At 44.1% G+C, this 26,765-nt stretch overlaps 1 protein-coding gene across 12 annotated transcripts in view; it reads right to left on the bottom strand.

The window, feature by feature from the left end:
- Positions 1 to 26,765, bottom strand: part of OSMR (oncostatin M receptor) — a 58,568-nt gene that overhangs the window by 9,333 nt on the left and 22,470 nt on the right. For 10 of the 12 annotated variants that reach the window (XM_022598826.2, XM_089908799.1, XM_089908798.1 and 7 more), the window contains exons 4-15: positions 22,416 to 22,587; positions 17,922 to 18,197; positions 16,471 to 16,600; positions 15,767 to 15,918; positions 12,932 to 13,074; positions 12,472 to 12,625; positions 9,599 to 9,675; positions 8,302 to 8,524; positions 5,408 to 5,587; positions 4,237 to 4,341; positions 2,586 to 2,762; positions 1,805 to 1,972 (exon numbers count right to left, since the gene is read on the bottom strand). In XM_022598826.2, coding sequence (XP_022454534.1) covers positions 1,805 to 1,972; positions 2,586 to 2,762; positions 4,237 to 4,341; positions 5,408 to 5,587; positions 8,302 to 8,524; positions 9,599 to 9,675; positions 12,472 to 12,625; positions 12,932 to 13,074; positions 15,767 to 15,918; positions 16,471 to 16,600; positions 17,922 to 18,197; positions 22,416 to 22,587 — 1,957 coding nt within the window. The remainder of the gene's footprint in view (positions 1 to 1,804; positions 1,973 to 2,585; positions 2,763 to 4,236; positions 4,342 to 5,407; positions 5,588 to 8,301; positions 8,525 to 9,598; positions 9,676 to 12,471; positions 12,626 to 12,931; positions 13,075 to 15,766; positions 15,919 to 16,470; positions 16,601 to 17,921; positions 18,198 to 22,415; positions 22,588 to 26,765) is intronic. The other 2 variants (XM_089908800.1, XM_089908801.1) reach the window with 2 other exon arrangements.

Genomic DNA, 26,765 nt, shown 5'->3' with positions numbered 1-26,765 from the left:
AAAAAAAAAAAGAACACCTTGCTCTCAAGAGCAGTACTTTTGATGACTACAATTGGTTTTAAAATTTGGTTAAATTACGAATTTGTAATGTATCTGAGAAGAAGCCTGGGGAGCTACCCATAGTAGTTTCCAAACTTCAGACAGGCTTTGCTAAACTTTTTGTTGAAGTATAATATGTGCATACAGAAAAGTGCTCCTAAGTGTACAGCTCAATGAGTTTTCACAAACTGAACGTACCCACGTAACCAGTACCCAGATCAAGAAAAAGAACGTTACCAGCTCCCCCGAGAGTCCCCCAGTGTCCCCATCCAGGCATCTTCCCCTCCCACGGTAACCACTAGCCTGCCTTTCAACCACATAAACAGCATTTGCCTCTGTCTATACTCTATGGGTGGAATTGTGCAGCAAGAGCGGGGCCCGGCTTCTGTCACTCACCATTGCATTTGTGAGTCCTCCATACTATTTTTCTAACTGTGGACTGTCATTCTCACTGCTGCAATTATGCAGCAACTTAGTTTACTTTTTCATAATAATCAGTATAATCGAGTCACAGCCAAGGCTAAGGAGGTTTCTCATGCGTAAGGGAGATAAATGAAGTCTAGAAAATATACTTGAGATAAAGATAATCATATGTTTTATATGTGTATGTGTGTGTGTGTGTGTGTGTGTGTGTGTGTCTTACACATACTCATACACACACCTCTACCAGCCAAGTAAATACTGAAGCTGGAAGAAAAACATCCTGAAAATAAATTTAAAATTAACTCTAAAATGGCAAGCATGCTCAAGTAATGTGAGTTGTTGACTGAAATCTTAACCTGACTATGAGAGTTCTGGCCTTTGGCTTAGAGACCTGGGGCCATGTTTCAGCCCCAACCTGCCACTGTGGTCCTGGGCATCCTCATCACCAGTCAGGCAGCCAGGTCCAGTGGTTCTACCTGACGAGCCCACCCCATCCCCAGAGCCCCACCTTATGCTACTTGGCAACTCAGGCAGATATTTTAGCCTATTTGTTTTTCATGGAGGCGTATCTCGAGAGGTCCTTTCCAGCGTGGACCTCCTATGATGCCTATCTGCTACCTACTTTCCCCGCTTTCCTCTGTCAGTATCTGTTTTCTCCCACCACCTTCCTCTTTGTTGGAGGGCAGGATTTACCAGCAGAATCTTATTTACTAGTAAGCTGCCATTCTTCTCCCTTCCTCTTCTTTCTCCATCTTTCAAGACAAATGTATTTTGAAAGGATGGCTCTCTTTATCTCACCCTTTCCCCATCAAATCTGCAAACACCGGGTTCGTGAACCAACACTGCTTGCCCCACCATACTTTCTAGTACCCCCAGAGACGCAAGGTCAAGAAGCCAGTAATTTGCCACTGAGAGAAACCAGCCAGAAGGCTGGCTGCAGACAGCAGTTCTGCTGAGAAGAACATCCCCACCCCTCTTGCAGACAGAACTCACAAGGCTCTTCCCAAGTCAACACTAAAATACACCACCAGTGATTTTCAAACTATTCTGGGACTGAGTTCCAGAGAAGTGCCTCAGGGGCCAGAGAGAGGCAAGAGGAAGGTTCCAGGTTATAGATCAGTTGGATTAGCTTCACTCTTATCTATTTTATGTAGTGGGATTCTGCGTAACATTTCCTTTTTTTTTTTTTTTTGGTGAGTTTCATCTAGAGAAAGAAAGAGACAGACACAGAAAGAGAAGAAAGGTTTAAAAATTCCCAATCTAGACAAAACCCATGCCCATGGTGTGTGTCATCTGTCAGTTTCCCAAGAACTGCTAAGAGTTTTGATTTGGAGAAACTCACAGTATTCATCCAGAGTTGTGACCTTTGTGAAGGCATCCAGGGGACCCTCGCCAACACTTGTGTAAGGAGTGACGATAAACTCATAGACGGATTCCGGCTGTAGATTTTCCACAACAAATGTCTTTTGTTCCGGGTTGTCAATTGTGTATTTGCAACAAACTGAATCCTCTGTGAGTTTAAAAAAAAAAAAAAAATTTTTTTTTTCAAGAAAAAACTATTAAGAGCGTGATAAAGATCTTGTGAGACAGTGGGGCACTAATACTCTTGTTGACTTGGCACTGCCAACATTTCTAAACCAACCAAAAATGAAATCATAATTTCATCACACTGGGGACACTGGTAAAATATTCGGGAGACGGCAAGCAAAGCAAGCACCCCACTAAACAAGGGATGTTCCTGATCCAGGGGAAGCACTCAGACCTGCCAGAGAGAGAGTAAGAGCCTGCCAGTGCTTCTTAGATATACATTTTAATAAACTTTAATGAAGTCAAAGAAAAAATGAGGTTAGCAAGAATGTTTCCTAAGTGGTAGGTTTTCTTAAGGAGCTGAGGGTATTTCAGGTGCTTCTAAAAATACTGGGCCACATTGTTTTTAAGTAAGTTAAAATCCTGGCCCCCATGGTCTTGTCCACCCTACTAATTTGTTTAAGAACACCATTCCATCATAAAAGCACGTGAGCACAGAATTCAGCCTGGCCACAGTCAGAGACGGCCGGCAGCCTTTCCAATGATTTCAAATAATGAGACCTTGAAACGGTAAAGAGACCAAAAAAAAAAGTCACCTGGAAGAACTGTCTTTTCAAATGCCGGGTGGCACTGCTCCCCCGCCTTGGGTTTCAGGTAGACATGGTATCCTTGTATAAAGCCAGGTTGGGATTCAGTGGAATAATCCTTCCAACTCAGAGTGAAGGAGCGGGAGGTCAACTTACTCATGACCACTTGAGGGTTGTCTGAAGGAGCTAGGAAAGGAAGTTGGGATAATGTAAGATTTACGATTTGGTAAGAGTCTCACTGCACTGGTGTAAACTGAAAGCAGAACCACGGCCCACACTGTAGGCGCATGTGCCAAGTGAAGGAGTCTCATCTTTTTTTCTAGAGGATGTACGCCCTGACTTAGCTCGTGAGAGCTGGGAAGGAGTTGAGCAATCATCTTGTTCAAGCCTTACATCTCTCAGGTGTAGAAATGGATGCCCAGAGAGACTCAGTAACTTGGCAAGGTCACACAGCAAAAAAGAAAGGCTTTCCTAGACTTCATTCTGAGTCTGAATTCTCAACAGTGTTTGGGAAGATGAACTGAAGTAGGGAGGAAGGGAGGAGGAGGAAGGGTTATGTTTGAAGAGGTATGGGCAACTTTGAAGAACTCTAGTTCCCAAGTGGTAGCAGTGCACAATTGTCCAGGTGTCACAGGGAGAATTGGAAAGCGTTTATTCTGAGGCTTCCCTGAGAGCCTGTTTCAGCCACATACGCTGGTGCACACCTGGCCTATGTCCGCCAAAACACACAACACACCCTTCCTGCCTGTCTGGGGTAGCTCCCACCCAACGGAGAACCCCAAGAACTGGTCTGATTGCTGAGAGGCAATCAAGGACACAGCTGCCCAGCTTCCAGTGGGTGTGAGACCCTGGATGCCGAGAAGGTGAATTAGCAACCACATGGGAGGATCAAAACTCCCCCACACTGCTGGTGGGATCATGGTACAATTTCTGGGGGGGCAGCGATTTCACAATATCTACCAAAAGTCTTAAAAATTATAAAATTGTATTTAAGAAGTTCAAACCTTTTGGCTCGAGTACTCTACTTCCGGGGCGTTGTTGAAAAACCATTATCAGAGCAATGAACAAAGATTCAGCTAAAATGATGGTGAGTCAGATAGGGCATAAGAGATTTGGCCAAGAAAGAAGAGAGAGATTGAGTATTTGAGACTGCAACATAACTGAAGGTGAATTTTATAGTTTTTAATTGAGAAATATTTTTGTAATCATCCTAAAAGTCCAACGACAGGTGATTTGACATATGCAAACCACGAGGCACTTTGCAGTACTAAAAACTGATACAGTTAAATATTACTTAGTGACATGAGTCAAAAAGCACTTTATAAAACTGCATAGAGTAGTAATAAAAAAGATCCCATGTTTATTTAAAAGTGTATATCTGTACTGAGAAAGGATACACATAAAATATTAACTCTGGGTATTTGCCCTTGGGTGGTAAAATTAGCAATCATTTTGTCTTCTTTTGCATAACATCTTATAAGTTGTCTTTAATGAAAATGTTTTCTATTTGTATGATTAAAAAATAACTTTTTAAAAAACCCCATTGCCAGAATAAACAGGACACTGAAAATTAGGAAAGGTGCTGTAATCTTCCTAAACCCAAAGTGAAGAGTTTCTGGATTGTTCTGAACAATGGACACATTAAATGCTTTAAACTTACCCAGTTCCTCCAAGTATCCTGCTTTTTTCTCTAATAAATGAGCCATCCTTCTGGTAGAAATTCCATAAATTCTGAAGTTGTATCGAACCCCTGGTCTAAAAGCACCTAGAGAAGAAAAGTCAACAGATTTTCAATAGCACAGGATGCCATTCTCTTTACTTCTGAAAAGAAGAAGAATGAAAAATGAATTTGTGTCCCGTTAAGCATTTCCTCCTCGGGGTTTCTGCCCTTCATCGCCACCATCTTCCCTCCTTCCCCTGAATCCTCCAGCATTTCCGACGAAGTCTGGGCGACTGTCCTCTACGTCGTCCTCTTGATCAAGAGCTCGCAAACATGCCCTTATCCACGTGCATGCAACTGGGCGCAGAATTCAACCAGACACAGAAAACCATGTAAAACTCTCCTTTGACTCCAAATCCCCTGCCAGCGACTGGCCTTCTCTCTGCCCATGAAGGGCAAGCATCTGGAAGATTTGCTTCCAGTACGTCACTTTCCCCTCACCCCACACCTCTGAACCATGCCATTGACACTGTTCAAGCCAAGGGAAGACTCCCCTTCTCACTCCCCACCAGCCACTGAATGCCCTCCTGGAGTCTCATCAATCACCCTCTGGACCCGGACAATTCCCACATCTTTATCTTGAGTCCAGCAGATGGCGCCACCAACACCCCACCCCCCACCCCCCACCCCTAATCAAGCCACAAACCTAGGCTCCTTGAACTGCTACACTAGTAATCTCGAAATGACAAATCCAGTGTGGGAGGAAAGAGACCAAGTTCTATATGTTCCATTGAAACTGAAGTTGATAATTGGCTCCCATCAGCTCTACTCCCATGTTTCCCAAATCCACACACTTCTTTGCTTTTGTAAAAGCTCTCAGAACAACTGTTATAATGTCCCTCTGCCATTCATTTGAGACTGCTGACTCACTGCTGAACAAATTCATGAAACTCATGAACACCTATTCCAGCCTTTGGTCCAGATAGTCTCTGTAAAAGTAGATATAAAGGTCAAAACTTAGACCACATCACTGCAAAATTGGAACTCCAAGACCCACGCTGGACTTGTAGTTATCAGTTGAGCACAAAGTATCTGAGATGATCCAGAAACCCCTGTTGAAGTTGCTGCCAGGTGAATGGAGCAGCATGGTAATACAGAAGGTTCTTCTTACCCGAGCGAATGACTGTGCTTGTGGTATTGGGGCCTAGGTTTTTCCACTGGAGAACACAGGGCAGGTCCTGGGGACCATCACACCACTCCACAACATAGCCTGTGGCATCTCCGGATTGGGGTTTCCAAGACACAGAAAATCCATCCTCTGTGCCGTTAACTCTTCCTTTTTCAACCTCTTCTGTACATACAAAGAGGGCAATGCTTCAGATTTAATTAATCATACATTTTGCAAAAATATCTAAAGAAGAAAATAAACTTGAACGTGCAGTGTATCTAGCAGGTAAAAGCCCTACCTCTGCAATTGCTACGGGGCTTGGGTTAGGGCAGGAGGGATCTTTTCCTGCCTCTCACTCCAAACAAATATTCACACCTGCCCTTCAGATGCCCCCTGTCCTGATCTTCTGAGACCCAAAGGGACGTCAGCCCTTAAAACAGGGATCAGCAAACCACCGCCAGCAGGACAAATCCAGCCTTGGAAGCTTGTTTTTATATGACCCTTAAGCTAAGACTTGTTTTAAGATTTTTAAAGAGTTTTTAAAAACAAACAAAAAATACAGAATATAGATTGGAGACTGTCTGGTCTATAATGCCTAAAATATTTACTCTCTGCCCCTTTACCGAAAATGTTGTTGATCCTTGACCTAGAACTGTGTCTGGTACTTGATCTGCTTTCAAAAATCATCTGTTGAATGAATGAATAATTTGGCTTAATTGTCCCACATAATGCTGGCTGCTCCTGAACTAACTACTGTCTCCTAGATTTTAGGGGCAGAAACTGAGGTGAGTGTGGAGAAAAAAGGAAAGAACAATTCAGGTATGTACTAAGCCAGATTATGAACGGATGTGCACGTTACTTATGACCTAGGATACCACCTCAACGTATTTTATGCACCAGGGTAGTTTTCCTAAGGTCTGACAATTGGAAAAAAGGTGATACGGTCTCAATGGACTACAGTTCTACTGATTTCAAGCGGGTCAGCCTAGATATTGAGGGATGAGAATTTCTCCTATTTCCGAGGCTAACTCCACAGCCTGCCACTGTTCAGAGGGCAGTGGTCCCTGGTGGTCAGTCGAGTGAAATCAGACTCTGATCAAGGGGTGGACCTGCAAGCAGCTGTTCAGAGAGGCAGCCAGTGTGGCGCAAATGTTACATGGGACAGACTTAACACTCAAAATGTACTTGTTGCTTCTCTGCAATTCATATTTAACTGGGCATCTTTAATTTATCTGGCAATTCTAATTAGAGCTGAACATTGATGCGAAAGCAGGATGCTATTACATTTTCTAGGGCACCAAATTATCACCCAGCTGGGAACACCGAAAGGAATGTGCAGCCCCAGGCATGAGGCGAGAGGTTCCCCAAGAAGGCCTGTGCCTATCCTACCCACATGGCTTCTCTGTCTTCCTTCATCAGAGAGACAAATCTCTTTCATATTAAAACTGACATTTTCTACTTCACTTATTCACACTGACTAAAATTTCACCCCAAACTTAGAAGCATGACTCTTACTAAGCTGCTTCTTTAAAATTGCAAATATGTTTTGAGGAGTGGAGGTAGAGGGAAAGAGAAAGGGAATCTGTCTATTTTCTTTTTCTTCAGTCATTCACACTCTAGTGTGAATTGGCTAAACCTCCTTGGTCTGTCTCAGAGCACGTCAGTGCCTTTATCCACTCTAGAGACTTAAGAATGTGGACCACATCAGGAAAGCTGGATAGGGCTTCACAAGGTGAAGGAATGGGTTCTAAAGGCAGGGCATGGGGAAGGAAGGTATGATAGGAACCCACAGATAGGGATGACCCCATACAGATAATAGTGTTTAGCAGAGTTGTTTGAGCTGAGCCTCATTGGAGGCAGTGTTTTTTTAATCTGTCAGCTCCCCCAGGGTGAATGAAATGCCCACCTTTCCCGTTCGGCCCTAATAAAGACAGAATACAACTATTCACTTCCTTCTCTAATACAGTTCTTGACAAGCAAAGATTAGGTTAAGTGACTCCTTAGTTTTTCTCCTGTGGCACAATCCCAATTTCTTTTTCTTACTTGACACACGGAATAGTTCTTAAACAAAGTAAGTAAAACAAAATAATAACACCCTCTAATCTAGCCCACTTAACCTAAATTTAAGCCTAATTTGAATGATAGGTATAAAGCAACGTGACATAACCCTACAAGCAGGGTCTGAAAATTTTTATAGCAGTAACTGAAGGGTGACATTATTGCAAGGTTCATGAATGACCTTAGGATGTCTGTTGGGTCATGTCCAAGTGTGCAGTGTCTCAGAGTGTGTACTGCTGGGGGCGGGGTTAGTGCAGCCAACCTCTTTTCACAGCTCTCCCAAGAAGGAAATTTACACCATTATTAATTGTACACATAAGGTCATTTCCACCTTGTTTGGTCTCTCACAGGCTAAGGGTTTAGCCAGTTATCACCATTTTATTCCACAGCTTTGGCAAAGCCCTTCTCGAAAGATGATGCTAGCTCTCCTCATGATGTCCAGAAATGTTCCTGGGCTCTTTATAGGTGGCCAAGACTGACAAAATATTCTGCCACATAATAAATGCAGCTCATGTTTCATAAGCCACAAAGCACTTTCATACCATCTCTAACTCTCAGCTGGGACTGTTTGTCGGTGTTGCATTTATTTGAATAAATTTGAGACAATTTCCCAAGTTGGTGGAAGAATCCCTGAGATATGGCTGAAACCTTCTTCCCACACAAAGGAGGACTGCGCCAGAAACCCGCTGACACGCCTGAACCCAAAGAAAATGACGGACAGTGTTTGGCAGCTAGATCTTTTGTCTCCCCAAATTACTGTCTTTCTGATTTATCCATCTCTGCCTAATAACACCATCAACACTTTTCTAGAGAAGAAAAACAAAACCAAAAACACTCACCGTTTCCAGGGTCTCCAGAAACAACAATTACGGAAGCAGGAGAAGGACCCACACTGTTGTGAGCTGTGACATGGATTTGGTAAGAACACTGATCGAGGGTTAGTTCTGTGCTGCTGGCGGGAGCAGGGATGGAGAGGACCTCGAACCTGGATGGCTTGTCTAGATTTTCTACAATTACATTATAGAACAGGATCTTCCCGTTGGCATGCACTTTTGATAGTGGCTGAAAAAAATATTAAACAATCATTTCAAAATGGGCTTTCCTCTGAAAAGAGTTTCTGTCCCTTGATTGAACACACACACACACACACACACACACACCTGGCTAATTAAAACAGCTTAAGAGAGAAAATAACCTTCTAAACCAAGCTTGAAACCAGACATTCTATTCTAACTAAAATTGAGCAGAGAATAGGATCATTTGGGGGAGATCTCAGAGTATACTGTGTCCAGAGAGGAGTGACCAAGTCAGGAATAGAGAGAAAGGGGGACTCTTTAGCCTGGATTAAAACACACTCAGTGAGTATGGAGTGGGAAAGACAGGAGTAGACCCAGACGGAAGGGGCCTGAACCTCCGGCCTACCTTCCCGAGGACAGACAGTGCCCCTGGTGTGTGCACCCCCAGACCTGAGATTGGGCTGGGGCAACTGTTAGCTTGGGGTGTGGACAAAACCTGGACATACAGACTGGCACGTCCACATGTGTGTGCATGGGGGTCCTCCCTGGTGGGGAGGACCGGAGTGGAGATGGGAAAAAGAGTGGGGTGGCCTGCGGCCAAGGACCAGCTCCCTCAGCATGGCCATGCTTTAGCATCAAACACTGAGGAATCCGAGAGTTCTTAACGCAAACCAGGCCTTCCACGTTGTCGTGAAGGCATGTCAGTTAAGATAGAAAGACAAGATTAATTTTATATTGCAGTTTTTTAGCTTGACTTATAACTTTTAAATATAAATACTCTGAATAGTTAAATATTTATAACTTTTAATTATGGTATATATTTCTCCACTTATACTCATGGACTGGGCCCTGCAGATGTTAGGGGCAGGCCTGAGGAGAAGTTAGGAGATGCAGTTCTAACAAGCAGAACTGGCCACCACTGTGCAAGAGGGTGCTGAGGAAGGAGTTACTGGTCCGGCGCTGGGGACATGGATGTGGAGCTGGGATTCCTCCACTGGGTAACAAATTCTACTGGATTCATGTTAACAGCCCTCCCCATCAGAAGACTGCACCAATGTCTAGTTTCAGTGAAAGATAAATGCCAAGCAAAAATCTGTCTCTTTGAACGTCTGCATCTCACCTTCCAGAATAAACTCACAGTAGGATGTCCCGACACCAGCTTCAAGTTTCTCCAGACATCGGGAGCCTCTGAGGGAGCTGAAATTAACCAAAGAAAAGCTCTAGGGTCACAATATGCACATACAATAATACATTCAACCTTTCTCTAATTTCGTCAACAAAAGTGACCACGGCCTGTCCTGCCTGAGCCTGCTTCTCGCTTTTTCACTCTCTGTGATTTCTACCCACTTGGCCGCGGCCATACTGGTCTCGCCTCACTAGGGGCACACAGTAGGTGCTTTACAAAAGGGCTGCTACATCTGAATGGGACATCACATGGGGCCTTTGTGAACTCAAGCCTCAGAGCTTCTGGAAGCCACCAAGGAATTTTGGAATCCTTTGTCAGTCCAATTCTAGGAGGTTAGTCAGGTAAATTTCCCATATTTGGAATTTCTAGGAGCAGCAGACTGTTGCTATTTCCTTGCCCCACTTGTGAAGGTTGCAATGGACACACCCAAGTGGACAGCCCCAGGGGAAGGCTGCACTCTTCCCCGAGTTCCTAACTGCACACAGGCTGGCCTGTCGCTGCAGTCAGAGCCTGGGACCCCTTCCTTGTCACCCTCCTCCCCATGCACGCCCAGCCCCCCAAGTTCCTGGCCTGGGCCAGCTGCCTGCATGTGGACCCTCAGGGCACTGGCTGCACGCCTCTCCCCAGCATATGCCTCTCCCCACTCTGTTCTAGAACAGCTTGCTTCCTTGTCTTTCTTGCCAGTAAACGGTAGGACCAGTGATTTATGATTTGCTTCAACACATCTCTGTTCAAGAAGCATTGTTTTGCAACATAACACATACAAATTTAGTTCTCTGTTTCATAAAAATATAGTTTACAGTCCCCAATAATTGAAATTTAAGAAAGTCCTTTTTTTCCCCCTTAGTTACTGACACTTTCTACTCAACATAAAGGTGACCATATATTTTTAAAATCTATTAGAGGCAGATTTCAATTTTCTCAACAAGCCGTCAGAGAAGCCAATATTAAATCAAAAACATATTGAAATACTCAATGAGAGACCCCCAAGCTCAATGCAGAATCTTCAGCTGGTTTGTACAGGACTACCTGCAAGAAAAGAGAATTGCAGCACAGTTGACGGTGCTCCATCTTTATGTCAATATAATTTCTCCCATGGTGTCATTTAGCTCTGCTCACCATGATTCTGCTTAAGTAGGATTATAATACACATAAACATTGACTTTGCCAGCATTAAGCAAAGTGTTATTCAAGATGAAAACAAAATCTATGGATTCACCATCAGTAGATTCATCTCATTTTCTTGTCATCATCGAAAGCAAAGTTAAGTATTTTGCAAGTTTATGATACTATAATCTAAAAAAAACTATTTACTAAAAATGCCATCTTTCTGTTATTTTTCATTACACTAAATTTTAGGTATAATGTTGGAATAAATTTGCAAAAAAATCCCAAAGCAATGCAGTATTAATAAAGTAAAAATTCTTTAATGAAACACAACCGAGGAATAAACCAAATTACCATCAGGAACAGGGCTCTGGAGGGGACTACCCCCCAAGAAAAATGACTGGACTCTTGGAGGGGAGTGGTGGGGGGCTGACAAGGGGAGGAGGCCTGCTGAGCACCTCTGGTGACCAGCCCTGGGTGTGGGTTTTCAGGCACTGCCCTCACCAGCCCGCCAATCAGAGTCACTGCTTTAAAACGTTCCCCCCAGGCTGAAACAGAAAGAACTCACCAGCTTACAAACACAAATAATAAGATGGAATAAAATAAATAGATATAATCCTTTCTTAGGCAGCAAAATAGCCAGGACTTGAATCACAAAGATCTCCAGGCTGTAATGACACCCCCGAGAGACAGACCACGCAGATGCCAGTCTGGGTCAGATCAGGGGGGAGCTCTGGAGTCAGCCAGCCTGGGCCTGAGCTACACTCACAGCTCAGTCCCTTGCTAGCGGGGCCAGTTAAACTCCTCACCCTCCTTGGGCCTCCGCGGCCTCATCTATCAAGTGAGGATAATAACAGGACCTACTGCATGGTGGGAGGATTTGAAGGGAAAACATTGCAAGCACTTGGAGCTGTGTCTGGCACATACTAAACACTAGATAAACGGTAACTGCCCTGGTTACTGTTGTCACGTCTCTGCCCTTCATTAACTCTGCAAACCAGGCATGTCTCCCCAGTTTAGGGGCCCAAGTTGTTTCATGTGTAAAGTGGGCAACAGTAAGACTTTATCATCTGGGATTGGAAGGAGGTGAAAGCAAGGCTGGGCCATCTCATCTCCTGAGGTTTATCTGAGGTCTAAGACATAGTTATTTGGGGGAAAAAGTCATTCATTCAGTCATTATTGAGGAAATGACCCTTAAAGCATGATGAGAAGGCTCCCAGTTTGTTGTCATGGGGGTGGGGGGCGCGACCAAAAACTTTACAATGAGGATTCAGTTTCCAAATACCATTACATTTCCAAACAAACACAGCCCAAGGCTGTTTAGCATGAGATCAGTGCTTTCCTCAGCACAAAGCTACTGCTTGTCCCCAGTCCTGAATTAAAAGTTTGTACTAATTTACACAGCCCCAGATCCAACGGGAATCCAGCAATACCTTCAGCTTAGAAACCACTTTGGCAAATTGAAGATCAGAGAGAAAATGTTCAGTAGAAATAACTCAGATGGCAAATGTCTGAGGTAGATATCTTCCCACTCATATTTCATTAGGCATTTAATTTAGTCTTTTGTTGTTGTTGTGTTTTAAAGATGGTACCAAGCCTCTTTCCCCCGAGTTTTTGGTACAAACAAAAGTTCTCAGAGAAGCCCACCCGTCTCTTGTCAGTCAGTTTAGATCCTTGGGATGTCAGGGAGCGGAACGTACCAGCTTCAGCTGTGTTGAATTTTTGACTAATCAATTCACTCCATTTCCAGAAGTGGTTGGTATAAGCACAGCGTACTCGGGCCACATATTCTGTGTCAGGCTCCAGTTCACTTAAGAGGTACTCACCATTCACCTTGATGGAAACATTGCTTTGCTTAATTAAAAAAAAAAAAAAAAAAAGGTTGGGGGGAGAAGAAGACAGAAGTATTGGTGAGCATACTTCATTGCAAAGCCAAATCACACACAGAGTAAGACCTGATTTGGAGTAAGACTAGTTCTTCTTTGAGAAAAAAAAAAATCTCTAAACTCTAAAAGTTTATGATTAATTTCCTGGACCTTTTAAACAGATGACCCATATCATTTGAACACACATAGGAATAAGAGTTTAAAGAGATTTCACTCACCAGTCTCTCTGTTTAGACACAAAGAAATTCTTGAAAATAGAAAGTTAAACACTTACTTGTATCACTTTTCCTTCAGCAAGGAGTTCAAGCTGACACAAAAGTGTGGAATTGTTTCCAATAGAGTGTACCTTCCAGGTCATGGTGGCTTTTGTGGCACCAACATTTTTAGGTAATAAGTTATAGGGAGTCATTGGATGAACTGCAAAAAAAAAAAAAAAAAAGAAAAAATTTCAAGCACAGATCCAAAAGGACTGGTAAATAGGCAGTTCATTTTTACATTGATTTGTTCAATAAGCATTTTTGTTTATTTCTGAGAAAATGGCAAACAAAACCAGACTTGCAGCCAAGATGGAGTAAGCCAAGTATAGCCTTTTCTCTGATTACATTAGAAACTCTGAACAAATACAAAAAGAAACTGAGGACTCTTAAAATTAAACAAAAGCAGGCAAGAATGCAGAGGGGAGTGGCCCATCAAAGAGAATGTAACAGAACCCAGAGTCTAACCAACATAACATTAACAGTTTCAAGGATACAATCCAAAATTATTAGACATACGAAACAAAACCAAAAAAGAGAAAGTGTCACCAATTTTCGAGGAAAAAGACAATCAGCATATGTCAACTTTGAGATGACCCACGCCTCAAGATGACTCCCTTAGAATGCTACAATTAGATAAAGAGTTTAAAACAGATCCATGAGGTATAAGTAAATGCATCCAGGGACTTCCCTGGTGGCGCAGCGGTTAAGAATCCACCTGCCAATGCAGGGGACGTGGGTTCGAGCTCTGGTTCAGGAAGATCCCACATGCCGTGGAGCAGCTAACTAAGCCTGTACCCCACAACTACTAAGCCTGCGCTCTAGAGCCCACAAGCCACAACTACTGAAGCCCATGTGCCACAACTACTGAAGCCTGTGCACCTACAGCCTGTGCTCCGCAACAAGAGAAGCCACCGCAATGAGAAGCCCGCGCACCGCAACGAAGAGGAGCCCCCGCTCGCCACAACTAGAGAAAAGCCCACGCACGGCAACGAAAACCCAACGCAGCCAAAAATAAATAAATTTATTAAAAAACCAAAAGTAACTGCATCTGAAATGAATAAAAGGAAAACACTTCTCAGCAGAGAAACAGAAACTATTTTTTTTAAAAAAAGAATTAAATGGAAATTTCAGAATGGAAAAATAGAATATCTGAAATAAAAAAACCTTCCACCTTACGGACTTCCACAGTTGCTATGTGACCTGGCCACTGCCTACCACTCCAATCTCCTTTCTCTCATGGGAAAGACACAAAGATATTCTTCCCTGCATGAAACACCCAGAGCATGTTCCCACCTCAAGGCCTTTTCAAATCCTGTTTTTTTTTTTTTTTTGCGGTACGCGGGCCTCTCACTGTTGTGGCCTCTCCCGTTGCAGAGCACAGGCTCCGGACGCGCAGGCTCAGCAGCCATGGCTCAGGGGCCCAGCCGTTCCACGGCACGTGGGATCTTCCCGGACTGGGGCACGAACCCGTGTCCCCTGCATCGGCAGGCGGACTCTCAACCACTGCGCCACCAGGGAAGCCCTCAAATCCTGTTCTTTTGCTCCAAATGTTCTCGATGTTTTCTGCCTCCTCATCCTTCAGTGCCCTCATCCCAACTGAAGCAGCACCCCAGGCATTCTCTACCCCTCACCTGAATTTTATCTTCTTTCCAGGACTTAGCGATGCTTGAAATTATGTTATTAACTTGTTTACATGTTTACCGTGTGTCTCCATGCCCCACTCTCAACCCTCTCTCCAAACACACACTAGCATGTACACACATTAGGGGCAGTTACTCAACTCTGTTCACTGCTGGGTGCCCAGTGCCTGCTACATTGGTGGCACCCTGTAATTAGGTGACTGAAGTGATCATTAAGTTGAAATCTAAATGAGGTGTAGAATTAAGAAGGCAAAGGAGAAGTACAAGAGTTCCAGAAAAAATGAACAACGAGTTTAAAGATACTGCATTTCATAAGAGAGGCAGGGGTGTGGTCAAAACATAGAAAGAGATATTCAACTTCAGGGTTGTGCAGATCCAAACCATTGCAAAATACCACTTAACATCCATTCAACTGACAAAAATGCAAAGGGTGACAAAACCAGCTTGGAGAGAATATATTGGTACAACCACTTTGGAAGCGAATTTGGCATTATCTTGTAAGTTGAAGAACATTCACATTTTCTGAGTCCTCACCAATTCCATTCTTAGGTATATAGGTATATACGCAAGAAAAACAGCTACAACTCTAGGTGTGTACTGGATATGTATATCAAAATGCTCTTATTAACACTGTATCCAAGAGCATAAACCTTGCGAAAATCTGAAAATCCACCAAAAGAGATGCATGAATAAAACACTGTATATTTATGCAATGAAATACTCTACAGCAGTGAAAATGGACAACAACAACACTCAATAATATGGGTAAATATTAGCAATTTAATATTGTATAACAGCAATTACTAGCTTGATGTGTCATATACATTAAAACAAAATAAAAACAGTATTTTGGGGATTTCATAAGAAAATGAGAATATATACACATGCACACACATGATTTAAATCTGTTATCTTAGTGGAAGGAGCAGGGTGGGGGGCTGTGGGATGGGAGATGAAGTAAGTTATTGTCAGATTTCTATTTTGAACTTGAGGTAAGCTCGTTGGTGTTTATTACATTATCAAAATAAACAAATAATGGGGACCACAAGTCATGCACGCACCCAAGTTTATAACTTGGCACAAACAAGTTATAAACTAAAACCTTCACTTAGGATGTGAATTAGGTGAAAATCTACGGCACATTTACTTGATCACACAGTGTGTCAAACAAAGATTCGCTCGTGACCACAGTGGGCTACACTCAAGTCTCACCTCGTTGGGTCAGGTTAAAAAGAATACTGACACTTCTTTTTCTTAAGTAGTTTTCAGCCAGGAGTGTGAAGTTAAAAGTTTCTTGTGAGTCTTGAGCTACTTGCCAATCACACCAGTTTCTGTGTTTACAAAGTGTCTTTTTTCCGGAAAATCTTAAAGAAAAAAAAAAAACAAAAAACACCACACAACAATTTCAGGGTTTACATTTTTGTCAATGCAGATATGTATCCCTGAATCCACTGAGTACCCCTGAGACACACTCAGTGGCTTTCAAACTATGTTCCACACAACAGCATCGATCCGTCACCAACAAATACCAATGACGAAAATATTGTTTCAAAAAATTTGACCTATGCGGTTAAATGTGTAATGATGAATTGCTGACTTCTCCTCTTGGGTGGTGAAAACTTTCCTTAGTTTACTTTGGATACCCTTAAAAAGGTAGAAATTAGGTAGACCTAGATTACCACATGGAACTATTTTCATATCAAGATTCACCATTAACAGCCTTTCTTATCATTTTTATGCTACATTGTCCTTTAACAAAACTCAGGTAGAAAGTATTGTATACCTGAGACCACTTGAAGATTTCTTCCTGACCCTGGCAGGTGGTTTGAAAATATTTGTTCAAATTTTCTGTAACACTGTCACAAGTACCTTAAACAAGGAAGAATCCGTCACTAATGTAACCAAAGCTCACTTACGATTCAAATAAAGTATAGCTTTGGGAAGGCTGTTTAGTCAAGCCAGTGTCGCTCCCGGGATCCCAAGTACAGGTCAAAGTCTTGAGGTCCTGGGTTTCACAAGAAAAGTCCTTGGGCTCTTCAAGCACTTCTGTCCATACAAGGAAAAAACAGATGAAAGACCTAGCTGAAGCTCTTTATCGAAAGACAAGTGAAATGGAAAGTTCTCTTTGGGGTCTGAGGCCACAGAGTTGCTCTGAACAATGAAAAGATTACTTCAATGGGGGCCAACCCATCAGCAGCTCCAGAAAGGCACACTGCGGGTACCTCATCTTGGTCCCTACTCTTTCCTTCCCTGGTGCTTTGCTGGGGTATCACCGAGGATGGCAGACGTGTACTGCATGTGGTCTGCACTCTGTCTACCTGATGAAAGTTGTAGCTCCAGTGCCTGCTAGCAACATTCAACAGTACTGCTACATGCAGACAGAGTGAACAGAACAACGAATGAATGGGGGGTCAGCGTTGCTTGGTGTTTCATTGTAGATGCCCTGGCTTACAGGGAACCTGGGCTGTGCTTGGGATGCCGGGAAGCCAGATCTGGGGACCCTGCTAAACTCAGCAGCTGGAGGCTGAGAGTTCCAAGAAATGTACGGGCGGCCAAGTCCCCGAGGCACCGCAGTTCTCGGAGGCCACGCCAAGTGGCACAGGTGACCAAGCGTCTGGGAGATCAGAAACAGCCTTTGGCAGGGGAAGCAGGGAGGGAGGAGTTGCAGATACCACCCCACCATGCAGGGGAAGGGAGGCCACTGGGTGAGCACACTGAGACCTACAGGGAAAGTGAAACGCTGCCTTCTCTCCCTTCGCCATCACCCATGGAGGTACCTGACACCTCTGCACCCAGTTAAGAACAGCAGCGGCCTCATCTGTGGAAGTCCTACTGCGTGCCGCCACCATACCGGGGCGGGGCCCCGGCCGTATGCAGTAACCCTCACAACAGCCATTACTGGGCCCATTCATAAAGGAGAACACTGAGCTGAAGAGGCTGGGAAACTTGGCCAAGAAGGCACTCCCAGCCGTGGCAAGAAGAGTCAAACCTGGGTCTTCGGCCACCACCTCGGCTGTCTCTCTAGGGCCATCCAGCCTGCAGCCCCTCTCCTCCCTCTCCCAGCCTGCAGCCATTCCAGCATGGCTAACGCAAAGCAGGACATCTTCCCAGTGGTCCAGGTCATGACCTGAACTTTCTCCCGAACGCTCTTGCTTCCTAGGAATAAAACTGTCAGTAAACTCAAGAAAACAACAGGAAATCTGACAAGTATTGCTTCAGACTGTCTTTGCCAGAGTCTCTCCTAGAAGACTTGGGAAACAAAAGAAAATTGAGGCCACGAGTGGAAACGTTTCCTTGTCTTCTGGGAAAGGAAATTTGATCTATTCCACAGGAAACGGGAGGGGGGCACAGAGATGTGTACACTCACTTGAGACAAAGAGAACGATGCCTCCCAAAACACCTCCCTGGTCCACCTTACAGAAGACATTTGTCCCTTTTTCCCTAATAAAAGACACATTCTTCAACTCGAATGCAGACACACTTCGATCAAGCTGTTCTCCATATATCTGTACACCTTCCAAATAACAGGATATGTTATCTTGATGGATCCTAGAAACGTAACAAATGGTGACGTTGGAGCCTTCTTCCACCAGCTTATCTTTAGGGAAAACAAACAATGGATCATGTCCAAGCATATTCTGTGCTGCAAGATAAAAGAAGACAGCTCAGTTAGACTTGGACACAAAAGTCAAACCAGCCCCCTCCTGCCTCACTCTCAACAGATAACTTTAGCTTTTTCTGCCTCCTGGAGAAAACAGGAACCTAAAATTTCTACAGCAAATCTATAAACTTTGGTGTGTGCAAAACAATCCTCTGTACCATCACTCCCACTGTCGCGATAATACCACTGCTCTTGTTCTTACTATGTAGACTGCACCATGACTGTCGCTCTGTGGATGATCGTGTCATTCCTGCTTATAGGTTATTAGGACAGCAGTAGCTACTCTGTACTAATCCCAGCCATGTGGGAGGCCCTGTGTTAAGTGCTTATGTATATTCTCTCTTGTCATCCTTACCACCTTACAGCAATGGGGTGGGCAGGACTGAGCCCAAGTTCACTCACCCAGCAAGTGGCAAAGCCACATTCACACCCACCAGGTCTGCCCAGCTCCCAAGCCACGTGTCCCTCATAATCTCTAAATTGTCCTGTAGATCACGCCTCTTCCACCTTCTCAGATGCCATTCACCCAAAGAGCTCCTTTCATTTCCATCTTCCGTCTGTGTGGCCCATCAGCACATAAGAATCCTCAGGTCTCTGTCATTTTAGGCAAGCTCACCATCCTCCATGCCTCCCTCCAGCCTCCTCTCCACCCGCTCCTCCACAGTCAGCCTCCCCCAGGACCTGCCTGTGCCCATCGCTCAGCTGTCAATCACCCCCTGCTCAGCTAGGCCCCTGCAGTCTGGCTGCTGGCCCACCAGGGCTCTCTAAAATTGCCATCACTAAGGTCACCCAAGTGGAGTGGCCTGGGTGTGGGATTTTGTTTTAAGGTCCCCAGGTGATTCTATGTGCAGCCATGGTTGAGAATCAGTGCTTTGGGGATTAGGAATAATCAGCCTTGAAAGAAATCAAAGAAGAACATGAAAAGATGGAAAGATATATCCTGTCTTGGATTGGAAGAATCAATATTGTCAAAGTGACTATACTACCCAAGGTAATCTACAATCCCTATCAAATTACCAATGACATTTTTCATAGAACTAGAACAAAAAATTTGTATGGCTACACGAAAGACCCCAAATAGCCAAAGCAATCTTGAGAAAGAAAAATGGAGCTGGAGGAATCAGGCTCCCTGACTTCAGACTGTACTACAAAGCTACAGTCATCAAAACAGTATGGTACTGGCAGAAAAAACAGAAATATAGATCAATGGAAAGGGATAGAAAGCCCAGAGATAAACCCACACCTATAGTCACTTATTCTATGACAAAGGAGGCAAGAATATACAACAGAGAAAAGACAGTCTCTTCAATAAATGGTGCTGGGAAAACTGGAGAGCTACAGGTAATAAAATGAAATTAGAACATTCTCTAACACCATACACAAAAATAAGCTCAAAATGAATTAAAGACCTAAATGTGAGACCAGATACTATAAAACTCCTAGAGGGAAACATAGGCAAGACACGCTTTGACATAAATCACAGCACTATCTTTTTTGGTTTCACTCCTAGAGTAATGAAAATAAAAACAAAAATAAACAAGTGGTACCTAATTAAAGTTAAAAGCTTTTGCACAGCAAAGGAAACCATAAACAAAATGAAAAAACAGCCCTCATAATGGGAGAAAATATTTGCAAATGAAGCAACCAACAAGGGATTAATTTCTAAAATATACAAACAGTTCATGCAGCTCAATATCAAAAAAACAAACAACCCAATCAAAAAATGGACAGAAGACCTAAATAGACATTTCTCCAAAGAAGACATACAGAGGGCCCAAAAAGCACATGAAAAAATGTTCAATATCACTAATCATTTTAGAAATGCAAATCAAAATGACAATGAGGTATCACCTCACACTGGTCAGAATGGCCATCAAAAAGTCTACAAACAATAAACGCTGGAGGGGGTGTGGAGAAATAGGAATGTTCCTACATTGTTGGTGGGAATGTAAATTGGTATAGCCACTATGGAGAACAGTATGGAAGTTCCTTAAAAAACTAAAAATAGAGCTACCATATGATCCTACAATCCCCCTCCTGGGCATATATCCAGAGAAAACCATAATTTGAGATACATGCACTCCAATGTTCATTGCAGCACTATTTACAATAGCCAGGACATGGAAGTAACCTAAAAGTCCACTGACAGATAAATGGATAAAGAAGATGTGATACATATATGCAATGGAATAGTACTCAGCCATAAAAAAAGAATGAAATAATGCCATTTGTAGCAACATGGATGAACCTAGAGATTATCATACTGAGTGAAGTAAACCAGACAGGGAAAGACAAATAACATATGATAGCACATATATGTGGAATCTAAAAGAAAAAAAAAGACACAAATGAACTTATTTCCAAAACAGAAAGAGACCCACAGATACAGAAAATAAAAACTTATGATTACCAAAGTGGAAAGGAGGGTGGGGGGAAGGGATAAATTAGGAGTTTGGAATTAACATATAAACACTACTATGTATAAAATAGATAACCAACAAGGACCTACTGTATAGCACAGGGAACTATACTCAATATTATGTAATAACCTATAAGGGAAAAAAATCTGAAAAAAAAATGTATAACTGAGTCACTGTGCTGTACACCCAAAACTTACAGGATATTGTAAATCAACTATACTTCAATAAAAAAAATTTTTTAAAGGAATAATCAGCTTTTCTTGAGTTAGTTTGGAGGTTATAGTTTTGATAAACCTAGTCCACTGTACGAAAGTTGTTGATAATGTTGTTCTTTCTTTCTCTATTGCTACCTTTTTAATCTCTATTTTTTCTGTTAAGTGTGTCTCTCAGCAATAGGATGTGATGGTTAAGAGAATGGCCTCTGGAGCCAGATTGTCCAGGTTAGAATTCTGGCTCTACCACTTTGTAGCCTGATGACTCTGCATGGGATTTTTTTTTTTTTTTTTTTGCGGTACGCGGGCCTCTCACCGCCGTGGCCCCTCCCACAGCGGAGCACAGGCTCCGGACGCGCAGGCCCAGCGGCCATGGCCCACGGGCCCAGCGGCTCCGCGGCACGCGGGATCCTCCCGGACTGGGGCACGAACCCACGTCCCCTGCAACGGCAGGCGGACTCTCAACCACTGCGCCACCAGGGAAGCCCTGCATGGGATTTTTTTAAAGCTATCTGTGCCTCAGTCTCCTCATCTGTGAAGTAGGGATAAGAATTATATGTATTTCATAGGGCTGATGTGAAGATGAAATTAATACATATAGTGCCGAAAGCAGTGACTAGAATGCAGATTTGATTCTATTATTAGTATTAAATTAATCACTGGGCCTCTCATGAGTTAACATGCTATCAGTTTGAATGAATAAATTTGCATAAACACTTAGCTAAGGAATGGTTCTCTTGACAGGAATTTCAGATAATCTGTCAACGTATATAGTTGAGAGCACCAAAAATCAGTGCTTTACAACTAACCTGTAGCTTAGCTGAAGCATAAGAAATTGTGCAAAATGCTAAATTTTAATAACAAAATAATCAAAATTAAGAGACCTTTTAGTAATTAAACATAATTATCCATGATTTCTCTCATAATTATCCATGATCTCAAATGAAGAACTGCTTCCAGTTTTCCATATTTCCCTCCCTTGTCTCTACATTAGGGGTTGACAAGCTATGGCCCATGGGCCAATTCCAGACACCATCTGTTTTTGTAAATAAAGTTTTATTGGAACACAACCACTCATTTATTTACACTCTGCCTATGACTGCTCCCATGCTACAATGGCAGAGTTGAATAGTCATGACAGAGAATGTAGGGTTGTAAAACCTAAAGTATTTCCTATCTTGCCCTTTACAGAAAAAGCTTCCCAAATTCTGCTCTAGATGAATACACGTTTTGTGTTGTTCTAATAAAAACATATGTACAATTTATGTCCTGTTTTGTTCACTTAGCATTCTATAATATACACACTTCACACCTATGGAAAATGAATACTAAATTGTCTGAATTTGCATAATTACCTCAATGAATAAATTCAGAGGGAAAATCCTTAGACCTCTGTCTCCTGGTGGCAAGTTTCACACCTATGCTTTTTAGACCCAATAGGAGCCAAAGAAAAATAATGCTGGTGTCTACCCAGAGTTTCTCAACAGGGACTTCCACTATTTGACTACTGGTCCCCGAGAAATATTAGATAGTAAACCCCTTCACTCTTTTATCACCTCACTTCTTACCATCTGCTTCCTCCCATGAACTCCAGTTGCTCCAGAACCCTGGCTTGGGAATCCTGGCGTCATCCACCATACTCCTCATTCTTATAAAGTGTGCCGCGCATTCCAGAGGGAGCTCGGATTCCCAGCTCCAATGCAGGACTTGGTTCCGCTTCACAGTGGTGCTGTAGTTCTCCTAGAAATAAAGAGAAAAACTTGGAAACATATAGCCGTGTGGTCCTGGGAAATGGCTTGGCTGGACTTATCCCAAAGCACACACCTAAGAGTCCACTGTAACTCCAGGATATGGACAAATGCAGTCCGTTCTCAGCCAGCCAGCTTCCGAGCTCTGACGGCCCAGCAAGGAACCAGCCTTGGCCTCTTGCCTTTCGAAAACTTGGCTCCCAGCCCCTCTGGGCCTCCAATTCCAGAGGGCTCAAGTGAGAGAGAAAACAGAAGCTACTGGAGTCTTGGGGGAAAAGATCAGAGAAAGAAGGTGTGCACACAGTGCTGGTCACAAGAGCGTGCTAAGAAGATTCTTGCACACTAGAGAATTAATTGAGGCACCCTTTTAAAAATAAGCAAGATTGATGAGAATTTTCTAATATTCATCAGATTAAGTTGGCCAAATCTCAGTAGTGGCAGTCCTTCATGGTTCCCAGGAATTCCACTGTCTCCCAGAAGTCAACAGATGGCTCCCAATGATTGCTTTGGTTTTTGTTTCTTGTCTTTTCAGATACGGTGGCCACATGGACCATCGCCCCTCCCTTGAGCGCTAACCTTCAGAATCTTTAGTCCCCAGAGATGTCAACCTCATGGGAACGTCCTACACTGTGCTCTTGGGAAGCTTGTCCAAGTTGTACTGTAATTTGCTTTTCCCACACAGCGTTTAGTCTTAATCTTTCTAAGACAGTGGTATTTTCATTCTTTAACGCAATAAACTTCAACAGCTCCTTCTACACCTGACCCTGTCGTCCAAGGCCATTTACAGTATGACTCCAACTGCCTCTCCCTTGCAGGACTCCTGTCTCCAGACACAGTGGTCCGCCCCACACTTCGGGAAGAGCTGTATGCTTTACTCCACAGTACTTGCTCACGCGGCGTTCCGGGTTTCGCATCCCCAACTCTCCCTCTGAATTGGGAATTAGTCCCAACCTTCAAGCCCCTGTTATACCCCATCTTCTTCATGAAGTCTTTCTTGCTCTTTCCTCTGGTTTCCTCCCATCCCCACCTCTGCCTGAGCTCCCCTGCATACTGGGGGTAGTTGGTGGCATTTCATCTGTGGTTATGCCTCTGGCTCAAGTATGGCACCCAGAAAGCGGGGACTGGGCTTCATTCTTCTTCGTGGACCATAGCTCCAGGCACCCATGCTTTCAGTGGGCCCCTCAGGACGCCTGCTTTCTGCACCCACAGCTGGGAGACAGGGACAACAAAAATCTTGCCTTTCCTGTGGAAAACTGAGTCTGCATCCATTTTTCTAAGGGCCAATGGCAAGTCCTACAGTGAAGACGAGGGGGGCGGCACACATATCACACGCAACCAGACTCGGAGGCCTTCCTCCACCTGTGCCTTCCCCTCCCCAGGCCGCCAACCTTAAACAGTGGCCTTGGCCGAACCAAACACAGCCCCGGAAGGAGAAGCACTTCGTCCACCTGAAAGGCATCTAGTCATGCACGTCCTTTCTCATGCTAAGCAGAACTCCCATTTGTAAAACATTTATATTATTTCGGTTTATTGTATTCCTTTATCCCTAGATTACAAAACATACTTTTTTTTGGCGGTACGCGGGCCTCTCACTGTTGTGGCCTCTCCCGTTGCAGAGCACAGGCTCCGGACGCGCAGGCTCAGCGGCCATGGCTCATGGGCCCAGCTGCTCCGCGGCATGTGGGATCTTCCCGGACCGGGGCACGAACCCGTGTCCGCTGCATCGGCAGGCGGACTCCCAACCACTGCGCCACCAGGGAAGCCCCAAAACATACATTTTTAACTACAAGTTCTGTGGTCCTGATCCATGCAACACTTACTATTTAATACGAGCGATCACAGGTACCTTTTAATTATTATTTAAGAACCAATACCAAAATAAATAAATAAAAGGAACTCTGTCAGTCCCGGTGACCTCGCTGTAATGTCAACAAGCCGCCGGCTGGATTTTGCCTCCCCCATCTCTTGGGAATTCGGCCACTTCTCTTGTCACCACGGTCACCACCCACTCCAGGCCCCTCTCCTCTGGACCGACCCCACTGCTTGCTTCCATTCCAACTGGTCACACTTCACCTCCTCCAGTTCTCCCAACTTCTCTCCACTGTGTGGCCGGAGTGAGCTTTCTTTAAGACTTCCAATCAGAGCTCATCACTCTGCTTCTCACCGCTCCCTAGATATAAAACAGCATCTGGGCACGACCCTCGGTGTGTGTGTGGTCTAGCCCTGTCCTGCCCACCCCACATGCCCCGCGCTTTCAGGCCTGAAGGCTCCCAGCCCCTTTCACTCAGGACCTCTGCTCACCCCAGCTGGATCTTCCTGGGACATTCCTCCTCACCCTCCATGCTAAATTAGCTTCTAATCTTCTTTCCTATTTTGGCTCCAACTGCCCTTCCTCCAAGGTGCTGGAGAAGGTCAGGCCTAATCTCACCCCACAGCCCCGTGTCAGCGACCTGCACTCCTCACGCCTGGGATACTCTGAATTGTGTGATCATCTCCTTATTTTTGCTCAGCACTCACAGCCCCATGCCTGGAATAATGCCTGGACCTGAGCCCACAGTCTAAAACTCTGTGCTGAAGGATTTCATCCGTTCATTACTATGCAGTGAGCTCTGTTTTTCCCAGACACTCTCTGTGTGGATTCCGTCTAACCACAAGTTGTGCTTTGTGGTCTTTATAGGCCCATTGTGGAGGAGATAAAACTTTTCGTTGAATGCATCAATTCAGCAACTTTTAAAAATGTGATGACTGTGTCTGGGCTGTTTTCATTCATCCAAGTGGCAAGTTTAATTGGGCCCTGGCAGACATTAGTATGTTACAAAAACCTGGCATTTACACAGAAGTCCAACTGAGATCACTGATTCATTCCTGAGAAGTGAGCTCATCCCTCACTGACTCGCACTCCAAGCCTCCTTCCAAGCTTGAGCTGCTACTCTACTCTGCCTTCTCCTGCCATTGACGGAACCATAAAGCAAGCGGCTGGAGAGGCTGCGGGCAGAACCCTGGCCAGGGTGAGCACGTAGTGCAGCCTGAGTGGCCAGCGCCGGCCAGGAGGCAGCTCAGAGTCCCTGGTCCAGCTGTGACAGCCTCGGTCAACATGCTTTTCCTGTGGCTTGTTTGGGAACAAAACAGTCTGAGGCATGAGTGAGGGTGCATTACAGGGACCTGCCCTATGAAAGGGAGATCACGGTCCAGACGGAAGCGACCTCTCTCAGCTGCTTTGTCTGACCCTTAACTGGAGGGGGACCTTATGTCTGTCCTTGACTTCAGGCCTGCGAGGTTCAGACAAGGGCTTCTCTTGGCATCGTCTGTTCTGGGACACGTGGAGACTGATGACCTGGGAAGACTGCATGCGGCTGTCACCCCTGTGGGGGGCCCGGGGCTCCAGCCAGAAACAGAGCTGCCTTGAGAGGGGCAGTTCCCTCCTCTGGGTGTGGCAGGTCCTCCACCACCCAACCCCAGCAGGAAAAGGGAGAGTTCTGTGTGGACACGGTCAGGGTGAGGCCGTCTCAGTTTTTCTTAAATTGTCCTCTTAGCGTTGTTCTGTTTGTCCTGGACTTTCTCAACTGTGCTGTAAACAATTCAAAGTCAAAGGTGTTTTTTCTTTTCCTGTTCCTGACATCTGGCATAGGCAGGTATGATCATCTTTTGTCAAATGAATAAATGACAGGAAAAAGAAGAAAAAAAAAAAAGCAGCACCACAAACCTCTCTGTGCCTTAGTTTTCTCCTCTGTTGGGATCAGGCTGGCCTGGGTGTTATGGGGACCGTATAACCGACAACGCAAAACTCTACCCTCAAACATCTCCAGCCTTGGTAGGTTACACAAGGTTTCACCAGCGGCTTTACCTTGAAAAGAGAACTACCTGAATCAAAGGCGTAAACAGATACGAACAACTGTCTGTTCACATGTTGTTATTTTCTCTACTATGAAAGCAGAAAGAAGTGTCTTTTAGAAAAATAAAGAATGGGATCAACTTGGTCTATGGTTAATGTTACTTTCGCTAATGGTGTTAAGTGCTAGTTTTCCACGAATTCCTCCAGCTCTTCTCTCAAATTTCTTTTTCTTAGATAATTCTTAGCCTCAATATGACCTCTGCTCGATGTTGTACTGGGTCCAAATCAACAACCAGTGTATCCATCAACAATACAAAAAATAGGAAAATACAAAAATT

This window comes from Delphinapterus leucas, chromosome 3, assembly GCF_059928025.1.
Source record: "Delphinapterus leucas isolate spDelLeu-1000000601 "Yukka" chromosome 3, BTC_Dleu_Yukka2, whole genome shotgun sequence".
NCBI lineage: Eukaryota > Metazoa > Chordata > Mammalia > Artiodactyla > Monodontidae > Delphinapterus > Delphinapterus leucas.
Note: the sequence above shows the minus strand (reverse complement) of the source record. Positions and strands in the feature narration are given on the sequence as shown.